The sequence below is a fragment of the Catharus ustulatus genome, chromosome 5 (assembly GCF_009819885.2).
Source record: "Catharus ustulatus isolate bCatUst1 chromosome 5, bCatUst1.pri.v2, whole genome shotgun sequence".
Classification (NCBI taxonomy): domain Eukaryota; kingdom Metazoa; phylum Chordata; class Aves; order Passeriformes; family Turdidae; genus Catharus; species Catharus ustulatus.
This window is the reverse complement of record NC_046225.1, coordinates 49,526,277-49,540,019: the sequence shown is the minus strand read 5'-3', so window position 1 is coordinate 49,540,019 and position 13,743 is coordinate 49,526,277. Positions and strand designations below refer to the sequence as shown.

Genomic DNA, 13,743 nt, shown 5'->3' with positions numbered 1-13,743 from the left:
TAAATAGATGGTGTTTATCATCTTATCCTGTTTAAAATAGCTTACTGCCCTGATTGCTTAGTGTTTGTATTGCACTACTGCCCATGAACATTAATCACTCATCCCTCCATTGGACATACAGAAGGTGCTGAAGATCTAGTTTCAATAACCTTGACAACAATCTCTTCTAAAGGAACTGATGATTTAGTCATGTCTATCACAATTATGTGGATTTACTTCCATTCATACATGTTATATATTGAAGCAATAGAGGTAGTTTTTTTGCTATAGCAATTGACCATCTTAATTTACAACTGCATCTGATTGCAAAATGGCACTTGAAAAGCAAGAAAAGCCTTTTGACTTCTAAAGCTATCCCAAATATTTACACTAAAATTATTTTTAAAATTTGCTCCAACTCCTTCCTATCCTTTAAAAATCCCTGTGCTACAATGTAGATTCTTTTGATCCTAGCACAAATAATGCTGAATTTCTACAAACACACTGTACCCTGTCCTTTGAAGAGATCACAGAAACAGTTGTGAGTACATTTATTAGATTTCTATTGTCACAAAATGAATGAGAGCTGTACTCATAGATAGATGCCACACCTTAAATTTCCTTAAGGTAGGTAGTGAAGGAGACCACTTTTCTCATCCAGATAGAGATGAAGCTATGGTCATTTGTAGTTTTTGAATGCATATACTTCCACTAGGATGCAAGATCCCTGCATCCTTTTATGACCTCAAATTTCTACGCTGATTTCACATATTTACTGTGTTTGTAACAAAACCAGTACTCCAAACTGCATTAGCCCTAACTTCACTGACTCTGACAGACATATACAAATTTTTAAAATTTTATTTGTAGTGCAGAAAAGTCTTTGTAATAAGTGAATGTCCTACTACATTTTTTTGCAGTTGCTGGAAAAAACAAAATATGAAAGAAATACAGTAGTAAGTTACAAACAAGAATTCTACCTTCCTTTTACATGGATTTTGCAAGGAACTGAAGAGAAATGAAATCCAAGTTCTGCCAACATATTCCCATGCAAATTAGGATGGATGGGATATGGTTGCCTAAAGAAATAATTTTTCTCTACGCAATACTGCAAAATATTGGATAGGACTTTTGCACATTGAAGAATTAATAATAAAAGCTAGGAAAATGTTTGTATGGAAAATCTCTGCAGTTTAATGCCAAGCAGAAAGTTCTTTTATCATGTAGTGAGATCACTGAATACATAATCACCCCATACTACTGCTTGAATGTTTTAACCTATATCTATTCATCATATCAAAAAAAAAAAGATTTTTAACCATTGCTTCAACATCAAAAGGGAAAAAAGAGGCACTTGAAACAAAATACGTTACTGACCTCTAGCTCACATCATGCAAGAGAAATGGAGGATAAAAGAATTCACAGAAAAAAACAGAGATTGGACATCAAGAAAGAAGAATAGAAGGTGAACATTTTGTGAATGCACAGTCAGAACTGAGGACAAAAACTTGTTTTGGATTTTTAGATTGTCGCAATCAAAACTAGAAGATATTTCATGCAAGACCTTTTATAATGTCAACATTAAAAGTGAAGAAAAAGAATTATAATTTCTGTGTTTCAGTTTCTCAGGTATTTTTTGGAATGATGGTATTTAAATTGGAGTAGGAAGATCCCAAGAACTTTCTATGAAGAGAAGCAACTAAGTAACATGCTTATGAAAGGATTTCTTTTAAACTGGTTTCCTAAATAAATGAGACTTATATAATCACACTGTGTATCTATTTTATGATAACAGGTCTTTTCTACTCTAGTAACTATTAAATAGCTTGTCCTATTACCACTACATTTGCCAGCACTACCCTTCTGCATAAGGTTAGCTATTTTGTTTAAAATCAGATTCATTTTAAAAAGACAATAATTCTTGCATTGAAGGAAAGGTTGCAATCTGAACCTATACCTTGCCAGAAATAAGAGAATTACATGTGAAAAATACCTTCAAATTTTGAAATCATCATAACATGACAACATTGCCTTCTGAGTGTCTTTGGGAAACCATGTTCTGGGGCTCAAGATATTGCTTAGTTTCCTCTTCTCTCACAGAGTCCAGAATAAGACAGCTATCAAGTAGCTGTGAAAACTTATGTTCTCTTATATTTTCCCTTAGTCACACTAAATCATTAGTTTACTTATGAAAACACTCTTTCTCTGATTCCCAAGTATTTTAATGAGAAAATTTCTCCTCAAATGGCACCAATTCCTTTAATAGCAGATTCTTATTGCTCCAAACAGCTGACCACATCAGATAACTAAATACTGTGCTGTCACCCCCACTTCTTCATCCTTTTTAATATTTTTAAGCATTAAAAGAAGTCTGTTTGCAAATTTCTGTGTGACAGTACACACCAACCAGCCTTAGCAAGGGTTATTTGAAAGGTAAAGAAAGCAACTTGTCAGACAGCTTTAGCTAAATGCCCTATGGAACATAACAGTCAATGGTAGGTTTAGTAAGAAGAGTAAAATGAGGCATATCCTTACTTTCACTGCAGTTTTCTTCATCACTTCCATCTTTACAATCATTATCTCCATCACACTGGAATGCACTAGGAATGCACTGCCCATTTCTGCACTCCACCAGACCCTGACTGTGACATGCTTGAGAGAAAAAAATATTTAAAAGACAATATTCTGATCAATGTAGTTTAGTGAAGCTCAGCACTGTATTTGAGCATCATACTGAGGTTATTTTGGGAGGAGCTGACAACACTGTTTAGCACTGGAGACCACGAGGCATTTTTAATTGTGTTGGCAAATTTTTCAGTAGCTACAGCTGCGCTGATCTTTACCTACAATAAATGTCAGGTATTAGCAACAGGCTGAGATGAAGTCTTAGCTTCCCCACGGAAAAAAAATGCACATCATTTTTACTCATGTAGTGGGAACATTACAATTAACAAAAAGCTAATTCTGTAATTAACAAGAAGCTCTAACACAAAGCAATGCTTTACTTCTCAACAAAGGCAACAAATGGCTAATTTGCTGCTACTGTCTACTGAAAACAGACATTTGTCAAGTGTGAACTTCTGAAATATTTAAAATAAGTTTATCGTTTTGCCTTACAAGTGAGCACACCAGTTATCTTTTTTCTTTCTTTTTTTTTTTAATTTTAGTTTTCAAAGATAGAAAAAATAATTTAGAGATTGAGAGAACTTACAGCAATTGATCTCATCTGATTTGTCTATACAGTCATGGTCACCATCACATACCCAATCAGCTGTTATACATCTCCCCTCTCCACACTGGTGATGTGTCACTGGATTACAATCTACATAAAATGCAAATTTGAAAAAAAAAAAGTATTATAAGTTACCATTTATATATTTTATATTACTGATCAATTTTTCTATGCTTATTATCTAATCTTCTTATTAATGAGCCATTCTGCATTCATAAATAGGAAATTTTTTGTATCTGCAGACTTTTTTGCAGATGGTAGTTACGTATATTCTTAATTGTATTGCCTATAGAGTCATGCACTCATTCCTTCTCTCAGGTGCACAGCTGTGACTACTTGTAAATAAACAAGTTTCCAAGATTTGTTAAGCACATTAGAAGATCTGGCTTACCATCTCAGAGAATGATTTTCAGTTAGCTAACATTTTCAGCAATCATCAGAGAAAATAATTTCCTTAATTTATCTTTTTACTAAGACATTTAAAAAATGTTTCTCAACTTCCAAAACTATATTTCTTGCATGCACTTGGAATTTTCTGTAAGAATTATCTAAAAAGAAATTATTCCAATCATCATCTTACTCCTTCTACCTGAATGCACAAAGAAGAGCATCCAGTTGAGACAGACTTTACATCAAAATAAATAGAAAGAATAGAGATAGTCCAGTCCTCCAAATCTGCCTTGAAAACCAATTATAACATGAACAAAAACCTTAGATTTTAAAAATTGTATAGAAAAAACCTATGTCAAGGTAGGAAAGATAGGAGATAGATTAACATTTAGAAAAACTTAACCATCTTTAAACTAAGATTATTTATGGAAAAACCCCACTAAATAACCAAAACTGGCAAGAAAATATTGAAAGGTCTTAGAGTGTCCTTAATTTGGAGAAGAAATATTTAAAAATCTCAGTTTTTATATTTTTTGTGTTCTTCCTTAGAAAAGCTAAAGGGAAAAAAGTGAGAACTAATATTTTAACTGCTAAAGAATTATCTTAGAAAACTGGTTTTTTTTCTCAGGTGTAGTAACAGGACCAAAAGTTAGTAAAAATAAGGCTTTTAAAGTTTCCCAATATTTACATGTTAAGATCATTCTTTTTTAATGGCAAAACTTCATTGTTTCTAGTTTCAAGTTAAGTGTAGGTAGATACATATAGTAGATAGGTAAGTATCACGAGTCAGAACATGCAAAGTTGATTGACAAGAGAATTTGAAACAAACAGAATTTGATAATCAAAACATGTGACTTCACTATGAATCTTATGTAAAAATTGTCAGCTATAAAACAGCTGGCACCATGTGTGTACCCTCATACAATTTGCTTTACTCTCAGTTAAATTCAGTCAAGCTAGCAAGGAAGCATCTTTTGGAATTAGTTTAATGAAAACTTAAAATAGCAGTATTTCTTATAAATACCAAACCCTTCAAGATTTGGATAGTCTCAGAACTCTCCTCTAAACCTTTTCAAATTGCATATAGAATCTGTGAGCTATTTTCATTATCTTCAAATACATAGGAGCAGGGTATATTACTCTTTCAGTAGTTTAAGGAAAAATATTACAGTAATTTCACGATTATAAGCCACACCATTTTGACTAAAATTTTGGTCCGAACCCAAAGTGTGGCTTATAATCGGGTGTGGCTTATATACGGACAAAGAACAAAAAGTTGCTGTTTTAGTTTGGAGGACAGGTGTCTGCTGAGAAAGGCAGGAGCTTCTCTTTGAAATGGAGAATGTAAACCCTCTCCCTCCAAATTATTAGAATTTTGAAATCAAGGGGCTTTCAGGTAAAGATATGGGAATTAGGAATAACAGTTCTTTTCTAGGGAAATTAAAATAGAAATACAGTACTACAAAGAAACAAACTCCAAACCCTGACAAAGTCAGAGTACAACCTGACACCCTGTCAGGCAGGGTGTTGGTAGCAGTCCCATTAAATGGTGGCTGCATCCTCCTGCAGTGACAGATGTGGTTCAGTTGGAGCAGTGCTCCTGTAGAAGGTGCAATTTCCCTCCAGAGGTCCAGTGGTGATGTGGAGAAATCCAGTTTCCCTCTGGAGTCCAGTGGAGAAAGGGGCTCCCTTAGTGTCCCAAAACCTCTGTTTTTATCTTGGTAAGAAATGTTGGGCTCTTCTCCCTGGCTGGAGCAACTTCCAATGGGATGCAGTAATTTTATCAGTCCCACAGTGGGACTCAATGGTCCATTAGCAGAAAATGACTCTCTGGAGGAAGGATGGGTTGTGAAAAGATAAAGAACAATGCCCAACCTGGTTTCAATGGATGGCCCATTAGCAGAATATCTGCCGTTGAGATAAGGATCACTGCCCCCACCCTCAACAGATGGTGATAGAACAGATACCTTTTATCGCACTCTGTATTGTAACGTGCGGCTTATAATCAGGTGCGGCTTATATATGGACAACGATGAAAAGTTGCTGGCACCCGGAGATGCGGCTTATACTCACTGCGGCTTATAATCGTGAAATTACTGTACTGGCTTAGGCAGTCCTGCTATCTTAAAGACTTTAGAAAAGCACATAACTTTCATTACCACAATTTTGTTCATCACTAAGGTCTCCACAGTCATCGTATCCATCACAAACAAAGGTGTAATTGAGGCATTTTCCCGTGTCACAACGAAATAAATCATTACTGCAGTCTACAAAACAAAGCATGTAAAATGTTAACATTGCATTGGAACATTCACATCAACTATGAACACTGGAATGTGCTGACTACACACAAGCTTAGCTAAAGACACATTACAACTTACAGGTCTGCATTAATACTGGTGTGTACCAGTTTACGAGAAACTAATCTGGAAGAATAGGAAAAATCAAAAGCCATTTTTTTGAAATTTTTACTCTCTCCCTACTAGCTGTTTTTTTGATCAATACCATAAGGAGAGAGTGCTCTGGTTGTAAATAAGCACCTAAATGTTTAATTAATTTATACACATAAAGTTCTCAAGAAACGTTGTAGGCTTCACCATTGTAGATTACTAGGATAATCCTGAGTACCTGATGTGGCTATTAAGGGGACATAAAGATTCCAACAGCAAAATCAAGATCCCTAGACCTTGCTTTTGACCCTGCCTTTGATCTTGCTGTGGTTTCAAATGAGCTTTAACACAGATTGGAATTCAGATTTGCCCTGGTGCCTTCTAATCAAGGAATTCTTACTGTCAGCCCTAAGCGGGTTTAACCTTTTTTTCATGACTGGATGCATCAGTAAAGCCTGCCAGATGTTCTCTGAGAATAACCATAATAGTTTAATAGTATGAGGCCCAATAAAAACGTGGAATCTTTGCTGTAGTTAAGTGGGTTGAAGAGAAATTATGGTTTGTGGCATCTGGTCCCATCAGTAATAACTTTTGATTTCACAGGAAATGGGTAACTCAGCTTCACTGCCTTCTAGACTTTTCCTTGATCTCTAGCATTTCAGGGAGAATGCCAGAACACCTGGGTGGACAATCCTTCCTTCGTCTTAAAGCTATGCCACTGGAACCAAAGAAGTCCTTTGTGCCTGCTCTTGCTGGCATGTGTGGGCATTTTAAATTAGTTCTTCCCCAGAAAACAGAGAAAGAGAGCTCAAAAAGCAGGGACTGAAACAAAAGTGCCTCCTTTCTTCTGAGAGATCAACCAAAAACAACAGAATCATGCTACCACTTCCTTCTCTCCTCTTGGCATGTGATTCCTGTGTTCATGATGGCACAGTGGTTCCACTTTGAAGGCAGGGTGTCCTTCTAAGGATAATGCACACTGAAAGGTGCAGAACTCTTCCACAAGGTGCAGTGGGGTTTCTACCCCTTCAATGTCAACCAAATGTTTCATCTCCTAGGTGAATAAAAAACTCTGGAACTTGAACATGAGTCATTTCCTTTCCTTCCCCCACAGAAGTATCAATGCTTTCTTCAAGTTTCATATAATCTTAGAAAGTCCAAACAGAATTTATAGGATAATACAAAGCAAATGCTTCAGGATATGAAGTAAAATAATATGGCTGAGCCATGAGCTACGTACTCAATAGTTAATTTAGCCTCAGAAAGAACCATTATTCAAAAAACAGAGAATAACAAAAACCCCACACTAAATGAAAATAAATTTAAGTTCTTGATTACTGTAAGCAGACCAACACCCAGCTGAGAGTAAATTCTGACCATTACTTGTTTTGAATATGCAACAGCATGAAGTACTCTGGAAACCTTTAATCTTACTGATCAGCTTGTAACTCTGACAGTTTCTGTGCTTCTTCCACTGTTCCTCCTGCAAATGAAACAAAACTGCTTTTTTCTATATTATTTCCTCTGGACAAATTTATTGCTTAATTTCCAGTCATACCCCCATTCTTGTTTGCATTCATACCTCTGAAGCTCCACCAGTGTCCTTTAGGGTAGACAACCCACAGGCCCACACAGACTGGGTAAACAAAAGGAATAAAACCTTCCTTGGAGGAAAGATCCACTTGATGAAAATCTAACAGGCTTAATATACATTTTCTTTAAAATATTTGCAATAATGTATTGTAAAGGTATTGGTTACTCTGTTAAGTAAGATGGGCACTTGGCAGCTGCCACTTATAAGAGGCTCAACTTAAATTTTATAAATGATGGGGAAATCCCCATTTGCACAAAATTAAATATTAATTCCTATTCTGTACTCCGCTAAACACAAATGAAGCCTGGTGAATCTTTTGCATTCAACAACTTGACCCTGAGATAAGTTCAGTTGGTTAAAGTATGGTGCTAATAAAGCCAAGACAGCAGGTTTGGTCCCTGTATGGGTCCAGAAGGAACTCTGCACATGGGTCTGGACAAACAACCACAACATCCTACTCTCTAAATTAGAGAGGGATGTTTGGTGGATAAGGAATCAGTTGGATGATCACGTCCCAAGGGTCAATAGCTCATAATCCTAAAGGACATCAGTGACCAGTGGTGTCCCTTAGGGCTCTGTACTGGGACCAGTGTTACTTAATGTCTTCATAAACAACATAGGTGAAGAGATCAAGCACAGCCTCAGCAAAGCTGCAGATGAGATGGGGAGATGGTTGGATGTCAAGCTGAGTGGTGTGGTTGACACACCTGAAGGACAGGAGGCCATACAGAGGGACCTGGGCAAGTTCAAGAGGTGGGTGCATGGGACTCTTGTGGTCTAACAAGATCAAGTACACCGTGCCGCACCTGTGTCAGGGCAAATCCTGGTATCAACACAGGCTGGGGGATGAACAGATTGAGAGCAGCCCTGCCAAGAAAAACTTGGGGGAACTGGTAGATGAGCAGCTGGACATAACTCAGCAATGTGCACTTGCAGCCCAGAAAGCCAAGAGTATCCTGGGCTGCATGAGAAGCAGCATAGCCAGAAGGCTGAGGAAGGTGATTCTGTCCCTCTGCTCTGCTCTTGTGAAAGCCCACCTGCAGTGCTGCATCCAGCTCTAGTTCCCACAGCACAGGACAGACATGGACCTGTTGGAAGAGATCCAGACAAGGCTACAAAAATGATCTTAGGGATGGAACAGCTCCCCTTTGAACAAAGGCTGAGAGAGTTGGGGTTGTTTCTCCTGGAGAAAGAGTGGTCTTTCATCTCTTTAGAGAAGCTTATAAGAAAGATGGTGAGAGACATTTTAGCTGGGCTTGTTTAGCTTGGGTTGTTATAGGATGAGAAGTAATAGTTATAAAAGAGGGTACTTTTAGACATAAAGAATAAATGTTTTACAATGAGAATGGTGAAACACTGGAACAGGTTACCCAGAGAAATGGTAGACACCCTATTTCTGGAAATATTGAAGGTTTGGTTGGATGGGACTCTGAACAACCTATTCTATAATTTAATGACATAACTAAAGACCTTGACAGAGGCAAGGACTGCAAAAAACACAGTGTCTTTCTTTCATCAGACAAGCTTTCAGGCAAACAGGTCTTCCTTCAGCTTTGCTCTTCCTGCTATGCAATTCAGGAAAGTCTTATTTGACCTCCATACCCTCTCCTCAGCTCTTACCAAGCATCCTAATGAAAGATACTCTCTGCATATAAATTCTGTATCATTAAATAGGCAGGAATCCTTTCAAAGGTAACCTTAGCTCATGAAACTTAGGCTTGTTTTTTCAAGACACGTCATATATATTTATTCTTTTACAATTAATTTCTTCTTCTTCCATTTCTAAAAGAACTTGAGAGCCAAAGTCTCATAGGCATTTTTAAATTTTTGAGCTTACTTTAAATCTGATGCTGACAGGAAAAAATGGAAAATAAAAATATACAGTACTTTTTACATAATAGACATTATCTCAATCTCCATTAAATGAATTGTAGGCTATTACAGGAAAAGCAAGCTCTAGCCTTATTCATATTGAGATCAGGAGGAAATTGCTGTCCTCATTTATTCCTTGGAGAATCCCAGATAAAATCTAACAACAACTTCCTTAAAAGCAGTTTTGTGAGTCTTGGAATGCCCAGGCTCTTAAATCACTAATAGGAACTAATCTTTTGAGTTGAGTGTAAACTGCACAGTCTGACATTTTCCAAAGTCTGAATGAGAAATCTTGTTTTGTGGTACCATGTCCTACTTAGCCCCTACTTCGCAATTTTTCCATACTTTCTTCTGTTCTTTTTCTTTTTGACTTCTCATTGCTTTCTTACGGTAGATTTGCTGTGCTTTTCTGAAAGTTTTTGTAGTTCAAGATGTTTTGTCAACACAGAAAAAAACATAGGATCTCTAAAGATATGTAACACAGACAAAAAAATTAATTATACTATCATATATGTAAATTCTACTGTAGCATATACTGGGATTAATTTAAATAAATCATATCCGGGTTGAAACCAAGAGAACTTTCTAAACAGATGGTCTTGCATCTACTCTAAAATCATTGCCAAGGACCAGGATAGAGCTACAACTAACAGTATTGAGCTGATTATCAGAAGTGCTCCTTTCTGATGCATACTGTTGATCCATTAAAAAAACAAAAAACAAACAACCCAATACTTCTTATTTCCATGTAGCTCCTTGCAGAATATCTGCCTCAAGCATAAAATTTGATAGATCAAAAGCACATGCTGTGGCCCGAGTGAGCAAAGCTAAACATAGTCCACAGCAACTGACAGAATCCAAATGTCAATATATGCAAACACTATGCAAAGCTCCTCTTCTGTGCCAATAGGCTGCTTCAGTTCCAGGTTTCCCTGAATGGACTCAGTACTCCAGCAGAACACTGCAAGGTTTAAGAAACTTACTGCAATGGACCTCATCACTCCAATCATCACAGTCATTGTAGCCATTACACTGCAGTTTCCCTGGGATGCAGATCCCACTGGCACACAAGAAATTCTCCTCTCCTCCACACAGCACTGTAAGAGAACAAAAAAGACAGAATATGGAGAAAAACCATGAGCATCAACACTACAAAGTTAGTGCTACTAGAGCCTTACAAATGTTAAACTGATATTCAGTATTTCCCACATGGATTGAAATGTATTTCCAATTTGGAAAACATTAGGATAGCTCTCAGAGGAGCATCACTTAATGCAAGAAGGTCAAGAGGAAAACCTAAAAAAAATCCTCAACTTTTGAGATAGAACAAAGCCATTTGAAACTTCTATCAGTGAATGACCCATTTTAAAATACCTCAACAGGCAGTCATAGAAACACTATTACACCTGGTAAATCTGCCCTTGGGATGAAGGAAGGAGCCTTAAGTTCTCATCTGGAATATGCCTACAAAAATATATCAGTTTCTGCTTAAGACTGACTGTACTGTATAGCCCTTTGGTATTCTCCACAGTTTGCCAAAAGGATAGGTATACAGTGGATGCTCTGAGGTACCACTTAGCACTGGACATGCTTTTTTCAGTATTTTTCAAAAATGACTAATATCTCCAGCTTGTACTGGCTGCACATTCAACTACTTATCTAGATTTTTAGTTATAGTTGTGGTCCTAGAATAGCAGTCTTTTCTATCACACTATGACAACATCTATACACACAAAAACACACTCTCAGCACCCTCAATATTAGTTTTAAATTTGTCAGCAGATTATTTTTTTTCAACATAGTTACATTCTTTTCTAAGCCTCACTACTATTTTATCGTCTCCAAGAAACAGGGCAAACTTAGTTAACTGAAACACACACTTCTTATGGAAAATTTGTTTGTAATAAAAACTTAGGAATAATTTCAAAATATTTTCTATGACATTCCCAGGTGTACTGTCCAGTTGGACAGCAAATAATTTTGATTTTGCAATACAAACATGATTTTCTAGTTGTGTAATGAGGACATGGTTATTGCAATGAAAGCTGCTTAAGCAATTTTAAAGGAAAATTTTCTCTATTTTCTCTAACTTCACAGAAAGATGCCCAAACTACTAAGAGACTTTAAACCAAAAATTTTCAACTTGTGTCATTTAATGTTTGTGACTCTTCATCAGAAACAAGGTAGTGCAAAACCACCAGCATCATCCTTTTGCACACCCTTATGATGTGTTCCTCGGTAGGTTCCCTCACATTGTGCGGTTGGACACATTTCCTAACCTCTAACTGAAGAGTTACAGCCTCACTTGTATTCTACCAGTTTTGGAAGGGTATTACAAACTGCAAAACACAAAAGCCTTAAGACAAACATGAGATTAGATAACACTCACAGTCTCATTTTATAGCAGGAAAAAATAATAAATAATAACATCTAAGAAACAAAAATCAGCATGTGGGTTTTTTTGGAGAGTAAAGACTGATGCTATTTTACATGTTCAAAGAATAGCTCTTGTTGCCTTTACTTGCAGCTGCAAATGTCTCAGCTGCAAATAAACTCCAGCTATACAAAAGAGCCCAGTTAGCTGCAAATGTTCAAAGAACAGTAGAGAAAATTTTTATTCAAGTGCATTGTTCAGCATGTTCATTGCAACAGTGACAGGGCAAGAACCTCATTTCATATGACAATGTCACACTTTATTATGAGCTGATCTTTCTATTTCTCCAGTTCCCTGCCTATACACTGCACTTCCTGATTTCTGCAGTTACCAAGCTCTACAGGGGCCCCTAGAAACAACAGACTTCCTTGGTATGTAAGTACTAGTTCCCTGGACGCCAGTGTTTATCCCACAGATGATGATGTCAGGTAAAAATATAATATGATAGCATAATCAAAATTGTGTAATTCATCATACAAGAAAGGCTCTTAGAGGTTGGAAAGGCAACTTTAACTGATTGGTAATCTTGCATTCTTATAACTTGGCTTTTACACAATTTCCTTCCTGTTTAAAAAGAGCATAAATAGCTCAAAAGGAACCATCTTGATTTGCTTTGATGAGACCTCCACTAGTACAGAGCTTCACAGTACTAAGATAGCAGGACTAATGGACTCCTATCTTTTGGGTGAATATGCCAATTTGGCCTGGGACAATGAAAGTTAACAGCAGGAATATCTGATAACTTTTCTTACAGATCAGAAGAGAAAAGATTCTGCGGTCCCATATTAATTTCTGGGCAACAAAAGTGTGTTGAAGCACTTAGAAGTCATCCTGAGTCTGCCTCTTTAATACATCTTTGTCTTGTTCTGCTCCTATCCTAAACCATTTCTGCATTTCTGCACACCTGAAGTGAGCATTTTCTTGTTTATCTTGCATGTTATACAAAAAACAAGAGGAAGAGTGAAATTAGTTTATCTCAGTTTGAGCATCTAGCAGAAATCAGAAGGAATCTTTAGAAATTTTAATCTCACCTCTTATAGTCTTCCAATAGGTCATGACTGGATATGTTTGGTCCAGTCAGTGCAGTGTTCAGGGTAAGGACAGCAGACACTGTGAACAGTACCTCCAATCAATGTATTTTCTGCTTTCTACCAAGCTTGCCCAAGTTTTCAGTAGGCTGATCATTCCATCATACCTCCAAAGATCAGATTTTAATGGAAAATATAAAAGCCTTTTCTAATGCTGTAAAGCAAACACTTCTGTTGAATGTTAAATTTTGGTATTTGATCAGGAACCTAGTGGATTTAGGTATAAGACTTTATTGAACACAGGTTGCATACTCGGAAATCCTGGGACGGTTCAAAACAAAGCAGCAGCAGCAGAAGAAATAATGCCCGAAATAGATGTCTGAAATTTGAAAAATATAGCCCATTCCACTCAAAATTATTACAAATGGCAAAGATGTTATTCTAAAGAAATATGCTGGGAAATGTTAATTCCTGATACCTCTGTAAATAATTTACACATTTATTAATAAAATCATACAAATATGCATACCCCCAAACTCCTGAAGAATTAAAAATGTTATGTAAAATGAGTCCAAATAAAATGGAAAGCAATCCTTTCTAATAGAGAAACTTGCTTGTTTTAGTTCTTTCCCAGAAAGGTTTACAATCTGGAATAGCTTCCAAAATCCTGGACTACACACCAGTGGCAGCAAAAAGTGTTTTATTTAACCTGTGTCTGGTGTACTATCAAAACTGTCTTTGAGAAGGCAAGACCATTTATGTGCTGCACTTCCCAGCTAGATTGTTGGAATGTCATCTATAGAAGATTATGTGGTAAGGTCCCT

At 36.7% G+C, this 13,743-nt stretch overlaps 1 protein-coding gene across 1 annotated transcript in view; it reads right to left on the bottom strand.

Moving 5' to 3' along the window:
* Positions 1–13,743, bottom strand: part of CORIN (corin, serine peptidase) — a 129,027-nt gene that overhangs the window by 44,444 nt on the left and 70,840 nt on the right. Inside the window, exons 6-9 of the mRNA XM_033060864.1 lie at positions 10,441–10,554; positions 5,761–5,868; positions 3,191–3,301; positions 2,515–2,631 (exon numbers count right to left, since the gene is read on the bottom strand). Coding sequence (XP_032916755.1) covers positions 2,515–2,631; positions 3,191–3,301; positions 5,761–5,868; positions 10,441–10,554 — 450 coding nt within the window. The remainder of the gene's footprint in view (positions 1–2,514; positions 2,632–3,190; positions 3,302–5,760; positions 5,869–10,440; positions 10,555–13,743) is intronic.